Source organism: Poromitra crassiceps, assembly GCF_964638095.1.
Source record: "Poromitra crassiceps genome assembly, chromosome: 11".
Classification (NCBI taxonomy): Eukaryota; Metazoa; Chordata; class Actinopteri; order Beryciformes; family Melamphaidae; genus Poromitra; species Poromitra crassiceps.
Genome location: NC_139643.1, coordinates 13,738,391 through 13,759,335, shown reverse-complemented (window position 1 = coordinate 13,759,335; position 20,945 = coordinate 13,738,391). Strand labels below are relative to the sequence as shown.

At 43.4% G+C, this 20,945-nt stretch overlaps 2 protein-coding genes and 1 long non-coding RNA gene across 3 annotated transcripts in view; all 3 read right to left on the bottom strand.

Annotated features, from left to right (window-relative positions):
• Positions 1-2,338: 2,338 nt before the first annotated feature.
• The window catches only part of LOC310785744 (uncharacterized protein), a 43,278-nt gene continuing 24,671 nt past the window's right edge, over positions 2,339-20,945 (bottom strand). Inside the window, exons 3-9 of the mRNA XM_083646877.1 lie at positions 10,057-10,359; positions 7,273-7,539; positions 6,605-6,883; positions 5,964-6,269; positions 4,711-4,830; positions 4,456-4,493; positions 2,339-3,194 (exon numbers count right to left, since the gene is read on the bottom strand). Of these exons, the coding sequence (XP_083503003.1) occupies positions 2,655-3,194; positions 4,456-4,493; positions 4,711-4,830; positions 5,964-6,269; positions 6,605-6,883; positions 7,273-7,539; positions 10,057-10,359 (1,853 nt within the window). The 3' untranslated portion in view covers positions 2,339-2,654. The remainder of the gene's footprint in view (positions 3,195-4,455; positions 4,494-4,710; positions 4,831-5,963; positions 6,270-6,604; positions 6,884-7,272; positions 7,540-10,056; positions 10,360-20,945) is intronic.
• Positions 10,567-16,057, bottom strand: LOC310785684 (major histocompatibility complex class I-related gene protein-like; the record flags this gene model as incomplete). The annotated part of the gene is made up of 4 exons (XM_083646827.1): positions 10,567-10,574; positions 12,338-12,405; positions 15,042-15,261; positions 15,799-16,057. 4 exons carry the CDS (start codon positions 16,055-16,057, stop codon positions 10,567-10,569), a joined length of 555 nt encoding a protein of 184 aa, XP_083502953.1.
• LOC310785745 lies at positions 18,759-20,434 on the bottom strand. The gene is made up of 3 exons (XR_014553191.1): positions 20,324-20,434; positions 19,818-19,914; positions 18,759-19,060 (listed from the first exon to the last, which is right to left on the bottom strand). It is a non-coding gene; the product is annotated as an uncharacterized lncRNA (long non-coding RNA).

The following is a 20,945-nucleotide window of genomic DNA, read 5'->3' as shown; positions in this document are numbered from 1 at the left end:
GGTCCAAAGAATACATGAATGACTTTCTGATCACAAATACATTCACTGTGATCCTACTAACATGATGAGGTGTGTGAAGAGGAGGGAGAGTATAGTGAGTTTTTGTGAGAAGTTGATGTAACCTCCTGTCTCAACAATAGACATAAATAATATGGACGTAGCTATCCCATTCAATTTCTTCTCCGTTGGCCGTCACCATCTTGATTTTTCGTCAGAAGAGTCGGAGGGAATGGGTTGAGTCCTTCCACACTTCATGCGAGATGGGAGTTTCCCAGAGCCGCAGCTCCACCTGCTATTGGTCTGTGATCGGCAAGCTGTGCGATCACTGGACAGGCGATCTGTCAATCACCCCCATTTCTATCATCTATTTTACTCCAAACTGGCGAGTTATATAAGAATTGACCCCTAACAGTTGTTATGAAAAGGTGAAATTAGCTATATAGACCAAAACCGTGTTTCACCCCTAACTGGAAAGATGTTTAATCATGTTACAAAGTCGGGCATTATGCCTACTGCCTCCGATGCCTAGTGGCCATTCGAGGAACTACAGCTTTTCAATTCACTTCCGCATCATCAGAGAGAAGGGGTGGGAGAGAGAGAGAGAGAGAGAGAGAGAGAGAGGGGTGGGGGGGTTGGGGGGTGGGTGACAGACCTGATAAGGGGCTAGAGTGCCATCTACTGGATTTTCTCTGTTGATGTTTACTTGCTCACTGTGTTGACAGAGACATAAATATAAAATACATAAACGTATAGTAGTAGTGGTATTAGTAGTAGTAGTAGTATTAGTATTAGTATTAGTATTAGTATTAGTAAAATAGTAATACAAGTATAAAAAGGCTAAAGTATAGGCCTACATGACTTATGAACAAAATACAGACTGAGGTTGTTGGATTTTTAACAAGTTTTTATTTTAATATATTTTTCAATTATCACATGAAAGTAACAAAAGTACAAAAATAATCAATGAAAGAAAAGCAGACAGAAAGTGTGTAACATTGTTCTCGCACATGAACAGTTTACAACACTGGATTTTAAATCAAATTCAACAATATCCATTAAACTTACACACATTAGAACCTTTTCACAGGGGCCATTTTGTGTTGAAAAGACAGGGTAAACAGGTGCAAGCAAAACAGTAATGAGGGTTTCCAACTTGCATCTGGAAGTTGGAAACCCTCATTAGTGTTTTGCTTGCACCTGTGTTTACTCGACACAAAATGGCCCCCGTGAAAAGGGTTTATATCTGACGGCAGTAATCTCCTAATTACGGTAAGAACAAAATCCAGTTCACCAAATACAAAACTTAAAAAAACAACTATTCTAAATGAAAACTTCTTACTCGAATACTCATAAAAACTGTACATAATTGGACATAATTTCCACACCATTATAGAGATTTGAACGGCTTTACAATGACAGCAGAGCATTGGGCCACAGCAGTATCAAGGAGAACTGATCTGAAGCAAAACAAAACAAACTCATTTTGTGAGATTTATAAACTCACCAGTGAAAAAGAACATCATTTAACAACTCTTATTGCACAGCCTTGTTGAATAGTCTATTCTGATTGGTCAATCACGGCATTCAGCGGTCTGTTATTTCTGTATAACAGAGCTCACTATATATCAGACCAGAGGCCACATCCAATCATATCAATCCGCAGACAGAAAGTTTGGAAAATGTAACATTGTCAGCTCATTTGCAACAGCCTGTAGCAAAAAAGCAGCTAGCAGCCTGTTAAAATGGCGAGGTACAGCCTCCAAACACTTCACTCTCTTCGTTAGAAACATCTCAGACAAAGACAATGTTCTTGTATCTACCCAGCTGGTGTGTTAGCATGCCCAAGCTAACACTAGCTAGTTAGCAAGTCTAACGTTAGCTTGTTTCCAGGTGTCAGCAAAGCCTCTGCAAGAAGGAAACGTAGAGAGGAGTGGGGACAAAAAACGTCAACATCAAAATAATTGTCCCATTCACCTTGTCTCACTTCACCATCAATGCAAAGCTCAGTTCAACCTGGATTCTAACGATAAGAAGGCTAATCTTAAGAAGACTGCAGCAAAGTTACGTTGTTATGGACACACTGCCAATCATTTTTAAATCAACACAATCAATTTTGAATCAATATTTTGTGTCAAATTATTGATTTCTTTAGTAAGTAGTCATGTAATAAGCCAGCTGGTTATTATTGGAAAATAAACGCCTTCAGCGTGATTCAAGACGCCTCACGCAGTGAGCTTCAGTTGGTGCCTCCAGCCTTTTGGCTGCATGTATCTAGATTTAAGTCCTGTGCTATGAGGTCATCTTTTGTATGCATGCAGGTACTGTGCTATGACGTCATCTTTGGTATGCAGGTCCTGTGCTATGACATCATCTTTGGTATGCAGGTCCTGTGCTATGACATCATCTTTGGTATGCAGGTCCTGTGCTATGACGTCATCTTTGGTATGCAGGTCCTGTGCTATGACGTCATCTTTGGTTTGCAGGTCCTGTGCTATGACATCATCTTTGGTATGCAGGACAGAGAGAAAAAAATACATCTCCTTTCTGCAGACAGAGATGATTCTACATTAGAATGAAACACAACATTGTTTTATTTCTCACACAGTAGAGTCTGTTTGGTCCTCCTGATCCATGATGGCTGGACAGATGTTCTGCTAGGTGGAGTCAAGCTCCAGATGAGAACATGTTTGGTCCTGATCCACGGTGTCTGGACTGATGTTCTGGTAGCTGGAGTCTAGCTCGAGACCGGAGTATGTTTGGTCCTGATCCATGTTGGCTGGACTGAAGTTCTGGTAGGTTGATGCTGCCTCCAGAGTCGAGTATGTTGGGTCCTGATCCATGGTGGCTTGACTGAGGCTCTGGTAGATGGAGTCTGGCTCTACAGTAGAGTGTGTTTGGTCCTGATCCATGGTGGCTGGATTGAGGTTCACGTAGGTGGAGTCTGGCTCGGCAGTAGAGTGTGTTTGGTATTGATCCATGGTGGCTGGATTGAGGCTCTGGTAGATGGAGTCTGGCTCGACAGTAGAGTGTGTTTGGTCCTGATCCACAGTGGCTGGATTGAGGTTCTCGTAGGTGGAGTCTGGCTCGGCAGTAAAGTATATGTGGTCCTGATCCATGATTTCTGGATTGAAGCTCTGGTAGGTGGAGTCGGGCTGGGATCTGGAGGCTGGAGCAGAGTTCTCATAGAGAGGAATCTGCAACAAACAATATGAAGTTTAGCAAAGGGACAAGACCATCAACCGTCTTAACATATGGACAGAGTCAGCGTGACGTCATCCATTAGTTTTTGGACTATTCTGTTTAGAAGCCTAGAGGGGCCGCCGCCATCTTGGGGTTCTTGTGCAGCTCCTGTGAGACGGCAAAAGGCCAGGGGTTTCCCTGAGCCGCAGCTCCGCCTGCTTTTGTGCCATGATCTGCAAGCTGCGCGATCACTGGACAGACGACCTGTCAATCATGCCCCGAAACTGTCTTGTTTCTTCGTTTATGTCTATTTTACTCTAAATACATGATACATTATACCCCCCCCCCCCCCCCCACGTACAGTTGTTATAGACCAAAACTGTGTTTTGACCAGGCTGTAGAGATGCTTAATCCTGTTATATCAGCCATTTTAACAAGGGGGTGAACGGGGGGATCAAGTCCCTCGAGCCAGCCTCAAGTGGCCATTCAAGGAACCACAGCTTTCAGTATCACTTCCGCTTCCTCTGCCAAACCTCGAGCTTGCCACCTGGACAAGACATGACAGCACACCTGAAATACAGTGGTAGCCATGGAAACAGTCCTCCATCTTCACCCCAACTCTACGATTGTTATCTAATCCAAGAAGATGGTAGCATGTAGGTCCACGTCAGTGTTAAGTGTCATCTGTTTTACTAACAAGTCTTTTATTCTTTTACTTTTACTGCTCAAAACTTATTTTGTGTTTTTTTTTAAAGCCTGAACCGCTTCATCATGAACTTATGATTTGGGGATACTGCTAACTTGGAGAGATGTAATTAGAACAATAGAAGTTGAAAAGGCACCATGAGGCTATACAGATGGGGTGTGGTCCTTTTAATGCAACAAATACACATATTTTAGAATTTCACCACACACACACACACACACACACACACACACACGCACACACACACACACACACACACACACACACACACACACACACACACACACACACACACACACACACAATAATAACACGTTTTATTAAATGCAACTACATAATTAAATAATTATTTTTTAGTGCTATCTTACCATACTGATTTTCCTTATATCCTTCATACTTTTGCCACCGACAGCCCTCCACTTTAACAATGTTGCTTACAACCAACAGGCTCATCAATGCTTTTCTGCACTGGCAATATGATAGGTTTCCACGTAGCCTTGTTTTGTTTTGTTTACAGTGGAGAACCCACAGTGGAAACCAAAAATAACAAATAGTAAAAAAAACCTCACCTGCAAGTTTCTGGTATAGTTTCCCCTGGTGTTCACACCTGTGAACAGACAGTAGAAAGGTTTGTGTGTGTGTGTGTGTGTGTGAGTGTGTGTGTGTGTGTGTGTGTGTGGTGTGTGTGTGTGTGTGTGTGTGTGTGTGTGTGTGTGTGCATGCGTGCGTGCGTGCATGCGTGCGTGCGTGCGTGTGTGCACAGGTGTGTGTGTGTGTGTGTGTACTGGACGATGGTAGAGATTGACAGGGTGAAGGTAACTCACCATTACTTTCCCTCTTTGTCTTCCATTTGTAGAGCAGCAGCAGACTGACAACCAGCAGCACAAGAAGAACAACCACAGTCACAGACACAGCCACAACCAGGAAGCCACCTGGGCGAGAGACTTAGAGGGAGAGTGGGGAAGAGGGGAGAGAGAGGGAGGGAGAAGGGACCAAATCAGAAAGAGAGTGCAGAGGCAGGGTATGGAACAAAATATTAGAGACTATAGTCTTGTGATGATTAAAATTAATGTTATTAACTTTTATGTTGTGAGAAATTGCCTCCTAACTGAAATGTCATCCACAGTCACACAAAGTACATTTCAGTGAGGTTCAGTCAGCTTGTACATGCAGGAGCGTGACCCCATTGACCTTGTATTCATTTTTTCCACAACTTTCCAGAGCTAAGAGGAAGTGCATGGATCGTGCTGAGAAAGAACTTGACCAATCAACATCATCGGTAAGTACAGTAGCAAATAGGGCTAGGCTACACTTTAAAAAAAGTGTGAACTACTTGTATCTGTTCCCTGTATATGTTGACATTCACCAAATAAAATCAATCAATCAATCAATCCCTTTAACACAGGCTCAGGAGGGATTTAGAATTTGACAGAAATGTAAGGTTATTTCACTCCAAAACACTAAAATGTACAGATGTTCAGAAAGTTTCACTACCTGTAACTCAAGTCAAGTAATTATTTGAAGAGTTGATTTTGTCCTAAAAAATATGTTTTCTTAGTGTACAGTAGCAACCCATATGTGATGCAAGCAAACATTTTATTTGAATAGGAGTCCTCCTACTCGGGGTCTGTGTGTGTGTGTGTGTGTGTGTGTGTGTGTGTGTGGAGGGGGGGGGGTTACCACCATACCACGAAACATGACATAAATCAGGACTAACAGACACCACCCGCTACCTGGTCGTCCACCTAGGCCATTTTATTATAGGATTTCCAAGTAATAAGACAATTACGGGTCGAGACCTTTAATTGTCTTAATATTACTCCTAGTTTCAATGCGCCCACAAAAAATGTCTCACAGCCTAATAGGATTATTTTTCTTTTGATAATGGGTCTTTGTTGTATGTTTAAAATGCATTGCTGTATTATTATGATGATGTTATGATGAGCAACAGTCCCTGAGGGTTTTTCTATACTGAGCTGTAGAAATGGTCAAATAAACTCACTCCTTCATGCACTGTAAGTCAGGTGTAAGAAGTAAACTAAATGTGTCTCTCCTCCTCCATCAGCTCTGGTCTTACCTGGGTTGTTGGTCTTGATCACTGCTGGGTCCAGTTTGGTGATGATGTCCTCCTTGACACCAGAGAGCTGAAACACACACTCGTACCTCCCCCAGTCTTCAGGTTTGACTGATGAAACGTTCAGCTGAACGCTCGTCTGGAAGGTTCCATCATGGTTGGGGAGGATCTCTCCCTGGTCCATGAGGTCCTGAAGCTTCTCTCCATCTCTCCTCCAGAACAACATGGCTCTGTCTGGGTAGAAGCCTGTAGCATGGCAGCTGACTGGAGAGGAGGGAGACTTCTGGAGGAGAGACAATGAGGGAAGCTCTGGAGAGAGAGAGGGAGAGGTAGGGGAGAGAGGGAGGGGGTGAGAGAGAGGGAGAGAGAGAGAGAGGGAGAGAGAGAAAGGGGTGAGAGAAAGACAAAGACAAACAGGTGGGAGTGATGTGGAGGAAGAGAGAGTCAGGAGAAAGGGGTTTGAAGGTAGAAACTGTAGAGTTGTGTGCGTGTGTGTGTGTGTGTGTGTGTGTGTGTGTGTGTGTGTGTGTGTGTGTGTGTGTGTGCTGGTTCATATTCACTGTCATGTTTCCGTACATTAGAAACAGAAGAGACAGATGCACATTGTTGTGTTGATGAAACTACATCAGGTCATGTGACTCTACCTGTTCTCTGCAGAGAGCTCTTCCCATAGGACACAAACCTCTTCAGCCAATTAATGCAGGTCTGTGAATAAAACTTCTTGTCCTCTGCTAACTCAGCTGTGTCTTTATTCCAGCTCTCTGTGGTGCTGACAGCCTCTGGTTTAGCAGCGATATATGTCCATGTTGTCATGTTCAACACCAGCCAGTCTTCTCCATCATAGCCACGCTGATCAAACCCTTTAACTTCTCCTGTCTCATCATCCCATTCACAGCCATACATCCTCTGGTAGGTGTGGACACCTGAGAGAGAGAGAGAGAGAGAGAGAGAGAGAGAGGGATAGAGAGAGACAAAGAGAGAATGTGAGAGAGAGACAGCTAACAGAGAGGCACACAGAGAGACAGAGAGAGAGTTAGAGGAGAGAGAGCAATCTCTGGTTATTATGGGATGTACAGAAACACAGTAGTACACTGTAGCAGCATGTGTGCGCGCGCACGTTCGTGTGTGTGTTTGTGTGTGTGTTGAGTCTGACCGTGTGTTTCAGTCAGGTGTGTGAATGAAGAAATCCCTCAGTATTAAACAGCTCCACACTTGATGGAGAAAGGCTCGTCTGTGTGTGTGTGTGTGTGTGTGTGTGTGTGTGTGTGTGTATGAAAAACATTTCAGCAGAATAAAGTGAAACTAAACAAACCTCCAGTTTGATTAAAGAGCTGCTTTATCTTCTCAATGTGGTTTTTGAAGCTCTGCTGCTCACTCAGACACAACTCAGTTTGTCTCTTCCAGAACTGTGGATTATCTGCTGTTGCGTTGATCATCCAGTCCTGTTTGGGTTCTGCTCTCTTGGTGTTGCTGTCACAGTGAAGCACCTGAACTCCATCAACAAACCAAACCTCCACAAACTCTGTGCTGTTTGTGACTCCAGAGGATCCAGTGCTGAGATACTTCACAGAGTGAGTCACTGTGGGACAAACAGGTTTTGAGTTAATTTTTTTAAATACATTTACATTTCTAAGCGGTGCAGCTGCTTCTAAGTGACATGTGTCTGTTAGAGCATGGCATGTTGGTTTGAGTGTGAGATGTAGCCTAAGCCCCTCCCCCCCCCGCTCCACATCATCATGGCACCTAAGGGATTTCATTCCTTATTAATTAGACATTATAGAATTATAGGCTATGAATGTATTCCCCACTGTGACTGTTTCTCCCTTGACATATGTGTACAAGGTTTTATTTTGAAAGCTGACAGTTTTGTCCAGCTCAATCTGCTCTGTGTTGCTTGACGCAACTCAAAGTGGGAAGTGAAAATACACAGTACAGATTTTGAGGGAGCAGAATGGAGAGGAGGAGGCTTCAGGACCGTGCTGCGCTGCGTCTGGTGGACACTAGACATTCACTAGACAGGCTGCGAGCAGCACAGGCAGCTGCCTCGTGGTCGTAACCCAACACTTCCTCGTGGAATCTGCCCATAGAAGTGGGTATACGCAAATTCGCTTGAAAAATAAGTGGGTACATCCACGTATACCCTGCACTACACCACTGGGTATATCTGGGTAATTACATTGAAATGTATGTAATAGGGTAACAGGGCCAGAAAGAAATGGTAGCTAGAAAAGTGCACTCAGTATGCCAGGCACCGCTGCAACTAACCATGGCCAAACCGAAAGGAAGGGAAACACCAGCGGTTAGCAAGCCATTACCTGGTAACATTACTTAGCATTACCTAATTATTACTTCTTTATTGTAACACTATTACACCCCTACGTACATGCTGTTAACAAACTGTATTCATAGCTACCCTAATAGAGGGAACTACAGATGTGTTTTCTTGACTAACCTGGGAAAGAAAACACAAACCCATTCGTTCATGGACTGCAAAATCAGTGGTAAAGTCCTGTGTCCACATAAAGCATTTTTTGAGATGCCAGTGCCTTTCTGAAATTCATTCTCGATGGTAAAGACATGCGTGGAGCGCTCCTCTTCCTAGCAGCACCGTTCCTGGTGTTTAGCACTGTCGGCGCCTAGTGTTTTGGGGCGGAGCGCTCTGGCCGCCTCAAGTCGAAAACATTCTACTTTTGGAGAAGAGTCCCATTCATCAGTGTCACTTTTTTCGACCGACCAATCAAAATTGAGGAAAAGGCGTGACTGAAAAGATCAACAAACATGGCGGATAATTGTATTATCTTGTTGGGTTGATGTTAGCTTGCTATTTACATTGTATGCTTGCTAGCTAACTGTCAGAGTCAGAGTCAGATAAGATCCACGCTTACTTCTCACAATTAGACAAGTCAGATAAGATCCACGCTCAATTCTCACAAGAGGACAAGTCAGATAAGATCCACATTCACTTCTCACAAGAGGACAAGTCAGATCAGATCCACATTCACTTCTCACAAGAGGACAAGTCAGATCAGATCCACGCTCACTTCTCACAAGAGGACAAGTCAGATCAGATCCATGGTCACTTCTCACAAGAGGACAAGTCAGATCAGATCCACATTCACTTCTCACAAGAGGACAAGTCAGATCAGATCCACGCTCACTTCTCACAAGAGGACAAGTCAGATAAGATCCACGCTCAGTTCTCACAAGAGGAGAAGTCAGATAAGATCCACGCTCACTTCTCACAAGAGGACAAGTCAGATAAGATCCACACTCACTTCTCACAAGAGGACAAGTTAGATCAGATCCACCCTCACTTCTCACAAGAGGACAAGTCAGATAAGATCCACGCTCACTTCTCACAAGAGGACAACTCAGATAAGATCCACACTCACTTCTCACAAGAGGACAAGTCAGATCAGATCCACGCTCACTCCTCACAAGAGGACAAGTCAGATAAGATCCACGCTCACTTCTCACAAGAGGACAAGTCAGAAAAGATCCACGCTCACTTCTCACAAGAGGACAAGTCAGATCAGATCCACGCTCACTTCTCACAAGAGGACAAGTTAGATCAGATCCACCCTCACTTCTCACAAGAGGACAAGTCAGATAAGATCCACGCTCACTTCTCACAAGAGGACAAGTCAGCGCTGATTTGGTTGCCTGGCAACAAACTGAGTGCTTCGCTTCATTCCTTTATTTAAATTCAGATGGTGGGTTTGAAGGAGAAGAGTAAAGTAAGAGAAATACAGCAATGTTAACTTATAAACCTGTAATTACACCTAACATTATGATGTCTATAGGCTCCTGACAGACACATGCTCAATACAAATGAAACAGCAATTGTCATGTGCAAGTTGAGCTTATGATGTCAGTGTCTTCAAAAAGCTCCATTTCACATCCACACAAACAGGAACAGGAAAACTGTTGTGATCAATTTTCACCTTGGGGTTTTCCAAAAGGTCAGTTTTCAGTGACCTAAAATGGCATTTGCACATTGATGAAAAAGCCAAAACATATAGAAAAATACCTGTGTAGGTGTGGACAAGACCTAAATGTGTCTGTCCACATCCATCAGCTATGATCCCAGTCTTACCCCAGTTGGTCTTGATCACTGCTGGGTCCAGTTTAGTGATGATGTCCTCCTTGACACCAGAGAGCTGAAACACACACTCGTACTTCCCCCAGTCTTCAGGTTTGACTGATGAAACGTTCAACTGAACGCTCGTCTGGAAGGTTCCATCGTGGTTGGGGAGGATCTCTCCCTGGTCCATGAGGTCCTGAAGCTTCTCTCCATCTCTCCTCCAGAACAACGTGCCTCTGTCAGGGTAGAACCCTTTAGCGTGGCAGCTGACTGAAAAGGAGGGGAAGTTCTGGAGGAGAGACACCGAGGGAAGAACTGGAGAGAGTGGGAGGGGGGTATGAGAACAAGGGAGAGAGGGAGGCAGGGGTGATAGAGGGGGAGAGAGAAAGGTATATGATGGACAGTTTAGTGAACCAGCATGTTTGGTTGCCTATAATATTCTCATGGAGTTAAAAACTGATTGGCCAAATGCTGGTAAGGTAAACAAGACTGAGCCCAAATGTATCCCCAAAGAGGAACAAACTACGGAGCTATCAGGGAACACCATACAGTAGAAACTACACAAGGAATACACAGACCAACACCACAGTAGCTACAACCATAAGTAGCCTATATATACATTACTTCATGGTTTAGCCATGGTTACCCTCATGGCCCATGCCAGCACCGTCCAATTATTCCAAACAACCTGAAACACACTGTAAAGCAATCACACAACCTGAAACACACTGTAAAGCAATCATACAACCTGAAACACACTGTAAAGCAACCACACAACCTGAAACACACTGTAAAGCAATAACACAACCTGAAACACACTGTAAAGCAATCATACAACCTGAAACACACTGTAAAGCAACCACACAACCTGAAACACACTGTAAAGCAATCATACAACCTGAAACACACTGTAAAGCAACCACACAACCTGAAACACACTGTAAAGCAATGACACAACCTGAAAGACACTGTAAAGCAATCACACAACCTGAAACACACTGTAAAGCAATCATACAACCTGAAACACACTGTAAAGCAATCACACAACCTGAAACACACTGTAAAGCAACCACACAACCTGAAACACACTGTAAAGCAATCATACAACCTGAAACACACTGTAAAGCAACCACACAACCTGAAACACACTGTAAAGCAATCATACAACCTGAAACACACTGTAAAGCAACCACACAACCTGAAACACACTGTAAAGCAAACACACAACCTGAAAGACACTGTAAAGCAATCACACAACCTGAAACACACTGTAAAGCAATCATACAACCTGAAACACACTGTAAAGCAATCACACAACCTGAAACACACTGTAAAGCAACCACACAACCTGAAACACACTGTAAAGCAACCACACAACCTGAAACACACTGTAAAGCAATCATACAACCTGAAACACACTGTAAAGCAATCACACAACCTGAAACACACTGTAAAGCAATCACACAACCTGAAACACACTGTAAAGCAACCACACAACCTGAAACACACTGTAAAGCAATCACACAACCTGAAACACACTGTAAAGCAACCACACAACCTGAAACACACTGTAAAGCAATCACACAACCTGAAACACACTGTAAAGCAATCACACAACCTGAAACACACTGTAAAGCAATCACACAACCTGAAACACACTGTAAAGCAATCACACAACCTGAAACACACTGTAAAGCAACCACACAACCTGAAACACACTGTAAAGCAACCACACAACCTGAAACACACTGTAAAGCAATCACACAACCTGAAACACACTGTAAAGCAATCATACAACCTGAAACACACTGTAAAGCAATCATACAACCTGAAACACACTGTAAAGCAATCACACAACCTGAAACACACTGTAAAGCAACCACACAACCTGAAACACACTGTAAAGCAATCATACAACCTGAAACACACTGTAAAGCAATCACACAACCTGAAACACACTGTAAAGCAATCATACAACCTGAAACACACTGTAAAGCAATCATATAACCTGAAACACACTGTAAAGCAATCACAGAACAAAGGTGTTCAAGAACTGGGCATAGGCCAACTCCCTATTGAACCATAACATGAAGATGATGACAGAGCAGGCCACGCCATGGCCTGGGTGTTACAGTTATAAACCATAGATAGGCCTATACAGCATACACTAAAGCTGCTAAAAACATCTAACAGCTTATGTTTTCTAAAGAATCAACAATAAATAAATAAATAAATACTATTACTACTACTACTACTACTACTACTACTACCACCAGTGTTGTAGTCAAGTCACTATGTTTGCAGTCATAGTTGAGTCCAGTGTCCAAGTCTGAGTCCAGGTCCGGGTCACCAGAGAAGAGCCTGAGTCAACAGGAGCACAGCGGATGCAGTGGCACACGTGCTCCACACCGCCCTGTCCCACCTGGAGGGGAAGGACACCTATGTGAGAATGCTGTTCGTGGACTACAGCTCAGCATTCAACACCATAGTACCCTCCAGGCTGGTAAGCAAACTCAGGGACCTGGGACTAAACACAGCGATGTGCGACTGGATCCTGGACTTCCTGACAGACCGCCGCCAGGTGGTGAGGGTGGGCAACCTCACCTCCTCCCCGCTGACCATCAGCATAGGAGCACCCCAGGGGTGCGTCTCCAGCCCCTTCTGGTACGACCTCTACACCCACGACTGCGTGGCGACTCAAACTTCAAACACCATCGTGAAGTTTGCAGACGACACAGCAGTCGTGGGGCTGATCTCGGGGGGCGACGAGACGGCCTACAGAGAGGAGGTGAGGGTCCTGGAACAATGGTGCCAGGACAACCACCTCTCTCTGAACGTCTCCAAGACCAAGGAGATCATTGTGGACTACAGGAGAGGGGGGGGCACACACCCCCCAATCACCATCAACGGCACAGTGGTGGAAAGGGTGGACAGCTTCAAGTACCTGGGAGTCAACATCCACCAGGACCTGACCTGGGCCGGCCACACCGCCACTGTTGTCAAAAAGGCCCAACAGCGAATACACGGACTCAGGCGCCTGAAGAAGTTTGGGCTAAGGAAAGAAATCCTCAGGGACTTCTACAGAGGCACCATTGAAAGCCTGCTGACTGGCTGCTTCACCGCCTGGTACGGGAACTGTACCACCATGGACCGCAGGGCGCTACGGAGGGTGAGGCGCGCGGCCCAGCACGTAACAGGAGACGAGTTGCCAGAACTGCACGAACTGTATAACCAGCGGTGCCTCAGGAGGTCCCTGAAGATCATCAAAGACACAAACCATCCCCACAACAGCCTGTTCTCCCGGCTACCCTCAGGGAGGAGATACAGGGTTCCAAAAACACGCACAAATCGCTTGAGGAACAGTTTCTTCCCGCAGGCCACGAGACTCCTAAATATGCACAAATAGTGCAGTAGTCGTACCGCAGTACCGTACTGCAGCTGCTACTATTACGGATGCCTAACGTTTAATTGTAAATTTAAGTGTATGTTTAATAAGGTGCCTAACGTTTAATTGTAAATTTAAGTGTATGTTTAATAAGGTACATGCTATTTGCACATGTATGTATAAAACGTCGAATTTGGAATGTCTGAACACGTCTAACGTATGCACATGACATGTGCACCTATGTGCAATGAATATGCCACTGTCGTATAAGCCACCGACTTGTCTTATTGCTTATAAGATGCCTATTTCTTATTGCCTTATTGCTGTCTTATTGCTTATTGATGCCTATTTCTTATTGCCTATTACTTATTGCTGTTGCCTATTTGTACTATGTCGTAAACGGAGTCCACTGCACAAGAATTTCACACGTGGTACTTGTACCATGGAGTGACAATAAAAATCTTGAATCTTGAATCTTGAATCTTGAGTCGAGTCTGATTCAAGTCCCCATTACCTGAGTCAGAGTCTGGAGTTACTGAATGTGAATCCACATGTAGGTGGAACTCAGGTGCCTGCGCCCTCGTATGAAATGGAATAATGTTACTGTATTAATATAGCGATCAATATCTTATACCAAATTATAGGGCCTTTTTTTTCTTTTTTACAAATACATCAATTACCAAGTCCTTGTCTTCAATGCCCGAATGCATGAATGCTCAAGTCCAAGTCGATTCACGAGTCCTGAAAATGAGTCCAGGACTCGGACTCGACTACAACACCGACTACTACTACTACTACTACTACTACTACCACTGCTACTACTACAGTACTACCACTACTACTACTACTACAGTACTACTACAGTACTACTACTACTACTACTACCACTACTACTACTACTACTAGTACTACTACTACTACAGTACTACAACAGTACTACTACTACAGTACTACAACAGTACTACTACTACTACTACTACTACAGTACTACCACCACTACTACAACAGTACTACTACTACTACTACTACTACTACTACTACTACTACAGTACTACAACAGTACTACTACTACTACTACTACTACTACTACTACTACTACTACTACTACTACTACTACAGTACTACCACCACTACTACTACTACTACTACTACTACTACTACTACTACTACTACAGTACTACCACCACTACTACTACAGTACTACTACTACTACTACGACTACAGTACCACTACTACTACAGTACTACCACTACCACTACTACTACTAGTACAGTACTACCCCCACTACTACTACAGTACTACTACAGTACTACTACGACAACTACTGCTAATGATAATAATGATAATAAGAATAAGAATAAGAATAAGAATAAGAATAAGAATCAAAATGACCAAAAACCAAACTAACAAAGCCACAACAAGGAGAGAAACGCTCCAGTACAGAACAACAACAAAAACATGCACTGCAAGTCAGGTAAGAATTAAATGTGTCTATCCTCCTCCATCAGCTGTGATCCCAGTCTTACCCGGGTTGTTGGTCTTGATCACTGCTGGGTCCAGTTTGGTGATGATATCCTCCTTGACACCAGAGATCTGAAACACACACTCGTACTTCCCCCAGTCTTCATGTTTGACTGATGAAACGTTCAGCTGAACGCTCGTCTGGAAGGTTCCATCGTGGTTGGGGAGGATCTCTCCCTGGTCCATGAGGTCCTGAAGCTTCTCTCCATCTCTCCTCCAGAACAACATGCCTCTGTCTGGGTAGAAACCTGTAGCATGGCAGGTGACTGGAGAGGAGGGAGACTTCTGGAGGAGAGACACCGAGGGAAGCTCTGGAGGACGGTGAAGGGGGTGAGAGAGGGAGAGAGAGAGACAACAGAAACAGGTGTGAGTGAGGGGAGGGAGAGAGAGAGAGAGAGAGAGAGAGAGAGAGGGAGAGAGAGAGAGAGACACAACAGAAACAGGTGTGAGTGAGGGGAGGGAGGGAGAGAGAGGGAGAGAGAGAGAATGGCAGACAGAGAGAGACAACAGAAACAGGTGCGAGTGAGGGGAGGGAGAGAGAGAGAGAGAGAGGGGGGGAGAGAGAGACAACAGAAACAGGTGCGAGTGAGTGGAGGGAGAGAGAGAGAGACAACAGAAACAGGTGCGAGTGAGGGGAGGGAGAGAGAGAGAGACACCAGAAACAGGTGCGAGTGAGGGGATGGAGAGAGAGAGGGGTGGAGGGTATGAGGAAAGCAGAGGGGGGGGGGGGTGAGAGAGAAAATAAAGTGATATAAACATGTACGTTTCTAAATTCAAAAGACATGCACAGTGTGTCTCTATGTGCTGGTTCATATTCACTGTGATGTTCTGTGATGTTCTCGCTCTACCTGTTCTCTGCACAGTGCTCTTCCCATTGGCCACAAACTTCTTCAGCTGATCGATGCAGGTTGTGGTGTAGAAGTTCTTCTTTTGGGCCATGAAAGCTTTGTCATTGTTCCACCTCTCTTTCATGCTGACAGCCTGTGGTTTAGCAGCCATCCATGTCCATGTCTTCATGTCCAACACCATCCAGTCTTCTCCATCATAGCCAAACTGATCAATACCAGTGACTTCTCCAGACGTATCTACCCATTCACAGCCATACATCCTCTGGTAGGTGTGGACACCTGTGACAGGAAGAGAGGGAGAGAGAGAGAAAGAGAGAGAGAGAGAGAGGGAGGAGGGGAGAGAGCGAGAAAGACAGAGGGAGGAGAGAAAGGGAAGAAGGGACAGAGAGAAGAGATGGAACAGGGAAGGGAAAGAGATATGAAAGAGGAAAAAGGTTTACTGGGGCTGCACGATACAGTTTAAATTAACACGGTAATGATACTGTAAGGATATCATTCTCGATACCAGTGTATATCATAATAATGGTACATGTAAGCAAAATCACATTTAATATTCAAATTATCATATTATCATATAGCTCTACTAATATAATGAGGCGCACGCATTCCGTGACGGACAATTACTCAACTGCGCATGCTCAGAACGGCAAATACGAGAGAGAGAGAGAGAAGAGAGAGAGAGACAGGAAGGGAGAGAGAGAAAGGGAGAGATGGAGGGAGAGAGAGACAGGAAGGGAGAGAGAGACAGCAAGGGAGAGAGAGAGACAGGAAAAAGTCACATGTGGAAATCACATGTGATTTTGAAATATGTGGTTTTTGGACACACGTTTCGTGTGACTCAACCACATGTTTTAATATCACATGTGGATGTTCACATGCATGTCAAGCCACATGTGGAAGTCACATGTGATTTTGAAATGCCACATGTGATTGACATGTGGTTTTAATTGTGTGGAATTGTGTGGAAAATCACATGTGATTATGGAATATATGTGGTTTTTGGACACATGTTTCGTGTGATTCAGACCACATGTGATTGACATGTGGTTTTAATATCACATGTGGGAATATTCACATGTGGATACTCACATGTGGAAAATCACATGTGATTTTGGAATATATGTGGTTTTTGGACACATGTTTTGTGTGATTCAGACCACATGTGATTGACATGTGGTTTTAATATCACATGTGGATATTCACATGTGGGAAATCACATGTGATTCTGGAATATATGTGGTTTTTGGACACATGTTTCGTGTGATTAAGACCACATGTGATCGACATGTGGTTTTAATATCACATGTGGGAATATTCACATGTGGATATCCACATGTGACCTTGAACCACATGTGGTTTTAGGACACGTGATTTTGTTATTCCCTCCACATGTGAATATTCCCACATGATATTAAAACCAAATGTGATTCAATATGTTGTGGACCACATGTGGTTTTGGCACACGTTTTGGTTTTTCACATGTGATTCAACATGTGGTTGAAATGTGTAATTTCCATGTCCAACAACCACATGTGGTTCAAGATCACATGTGGGAATATTCACATGTGGTTGAAACACATGAACCTTCCAACATGTGATCTTGAACCACATGTGATTGTTGGGACATGTGTTACATGCCAATTGGAATAACATGTGAAAAACCAAAACACATTTATCCAAAACCACATGTGGAAAACATAGAATCACACATGGTTTCAACATTACATGTGGGAATATTCCCATGTGGATGGAATAACATGAACAACAAATTCACATGTCCTAAGATCACATGTGGGAACATTCACATGTATTAGTAGACAACCACATGTGAATGATCCCTTCTTTGACACATTTTCCACATAATTTCAGATTCCATACAATTTGACACATACCAGTAGGTTATTTGCAACACACAACACATGTACAAGAATAAAATTATCTTATTTATTAACAAAACTTCACCTTTTCATAACTGCATTTATCATACATCTCTAGAAAAGGGAGTGATTGACAGATCGCATGTACAGTGATCACGGAACAATTGCAGGTGAAGCTGCAGCTCTGATGGATGAAAAATAAAGATGGCAACAGCCACCACTTCAACTCCAAACGGGAGACCAAAATCAAAGGGAGTGATTGACAGATTGCATGTACATGTACAGTGATCATGGAACAATTGCAGGTGAAGCTGCAGCTCTGATGGATGAAAAATAAAGATGGCAACAGCCACCACTTCAACTCCAAACGGGAGACCAAAATCAAAGGGAGTGACTTGACAGATCGCATGTACAGTGATCATGAACAATAGCAGGCGGAGCTGCAGCTTTGGGAAACCCCCCAAGGATGAAAAATAAAGATGGCAACAGCCACCACTTCAACTACAAACGGGAGACCAAAATCAAAGGGAGTGATTGACAGATTGCATGTACATGTACAGTGATCATGGAACAATTGCAGGTGAAGCTGCAGCTCTGATGGATGAAAAATAAAGATGGCAACAGCCACTTTTTGGGGAGTTTAGCTCGATTGCCATTTTGTCCCCACTTACCCTAAATATACACTGTCTTTACGGTCACTCTCGATGCAGTATGGAGAGAGGGGTCATATTTAGCGATACAACAGTGGAGGCGGCACTACCGTTCAAAGGCAACAAAACACAGCGCCTAAAGCTCTATGCACATGTGTACATGTTGTGACTAGTTTATTCACCATGCTATGAAATAATAATCCATAGTTGCATGAAACATTATTTCCATAGTAAATCCATACCGGGTCACTTCCTTGTTTGTCTGTGGACAGCGCTTCCACACATGCGTTATTTGCACATGCGCTGTACACCCGGCAGCGATGTTTACTAAATATTTATTTACCTCAAAAAATTGTTTTTCTGCATTTTGGATTAGTACCCAAGTCACAAGATGTACATAGAGCTTTTTGGCACTTTGTTTTGTTGCCTTTGAACGGCAGTACCGTTCTATCGCTAAATATGACCCCTCTCTCCATACTGCATCGAGAGTGACTGTAAAGACAGTGTATATTGGGGGGATATGGCAATCGAGCTAAACTCCCCAAAAAGTGGCCTATCCCTTTGTAATAACTATGCTAGGGTGTCATGTGAGCTTCTTGTGAGCCTTCAGAACTTGGGGCTGTCATGTCCCTTTCAGGGACAGCTTCCTGTGAGACTTCAGAACTTGGGGGTGTCATGTCCCTTTCAGGAACACCTTCTCTGCCGCTGACAAGTCTTCTGATCTTGTTGGTTCCCCTGTGAAAATTTAAATATCATTAGAATAGCCCTGTGAAAATTTTAATATCATTAGAATAATCAAGGCAATTTCACAAACATACTGGGGTATTACAACCAAAACTAGGCAAACCTAGTGTAGTCCGGCTGTGAACTGAAACATTTGATTCAGGACTTTATATTCACAAATGGTCCCATAACTTACACAAAATCTATGATGCATAGAGCAACATTCTCAGAATTTTGGGCAACACCCTATGCCATAAAACAGATGCTGTAAAATGTGCCATGGATAATGGATGGAGATGCAATAAATCCAACAGAAAATGCTACAACAGAATCTGTGCCCCTACGCCCCGACTACAATTACAGCTCTATTATGAAACGAATACAACCCTAACACTGCAGGGGAAAAAAGAGCGATACAGACAGAGAGATACACCAGATATCAGACCAGAACACTAATTGAGCACAGATCGGCTCTTCTCCTTTCAGAGAGAGCCTGGAGATGCAAGGTTAGCCTTCTTCTAATGGCTTTTCGGCAGAGAGGATGATGCCTTGTGGCACATCCCCTCCACCCCTTCATGCTCAGAACGCCCACGAGTTTAGCCTCAGGCAGGAAAATGTTTATCACATCACTGATGACATCACAATCGTGACAGACACCGCCAATTTTAATTAAGATATATCAATATAATATAAGCATGAATTAAGGTCAGGTTACATTCTATACGTTTTACACCCACTTTCAGTGATAGAGAAAACTAGAGAAACTTACTGTTCTTTGTCGCACTGCCTCACATCCTTCAACTTCTGGGCCATGCACTGTCTGATTAGAACCTCACTGGTGTTTGGGAACACAGCTTGCACTTGGTCTGTTGGAACAACAACAAAATACAAATTTACTTCAAGGTAAATTAAATTAAATAACTTAAGTTAACAAACAAAACAAAACAAAAAGACAGACCTCTTGACCAGAATATTTATTTTACACTATATTTTAGGCACTGTGTTTTGTTGACTTTGAGCCGCGATCCGCTTGGTCCTGTTTTAGTGCTGTCCATTTAACTACTGCACACCCCGACCCTCCAAACTGCACGGACAGTTGCTGTGAAGACGTGTATATCTATGTTTATTGGGGGCGATATGGAAAATTCGCTAAACTCCCCAAAAAGTGGCCTATCCATTTAAGTTTTTCAACTTATATCATCAAATGATGGTACTAACATGCATTGTCTGTGATCAGATTGCAATCCGATAGTGTGCTTGAAAACATTAGCATACCGTTGTTGCAGAGATCACGGGTCCCAGGCTGCTCCGCCGTTTCATGGGGAAGGGGTGGGGTGGTGCTGGTGGAGGCAGCAGTGGCTTCAGGAGACGACAGGAGAGACAGAGGCAGAGGGAAAGACAGTAGAGAGGCAGAGAAGGAGACAGGGATAGAGGTAATTATCACCTGACACTAACATGCATTTTTTTCTGAGATCAGACTGCAGCGCATCAGAGTCAAAGTAGCAAAAAATAAATATAAAAAAATATAAAAAATAAATAGATAAATGTATTTATTCCAAATCTATTTTTTTGACTAAATAATATTATATAGTATTTGTGTATTTAAATTAATATCCTTGCTTCTTTGTATACCACTATGCTGAGAACATCTGCACTATATTTGCAGAGCCTATTTGAATGTTGTTGTTTTTTAGTCACATTTGCAGGGTTCTCATACCTCCTAAAAATCAAATTCAAAGACTTTGCAAGGAATTTCCAGACCCAATTCTCTTAAATTTGAGGGCCGGGCAGAACTTTCAAAATAATGTAATGAGAACCATGTGCTGATTTTGTAAGGACTAAATAAGGACCCTACCGTTGTTGGGAGAGGGGACAGTGTCCCAGTCCGCTCCGGCAC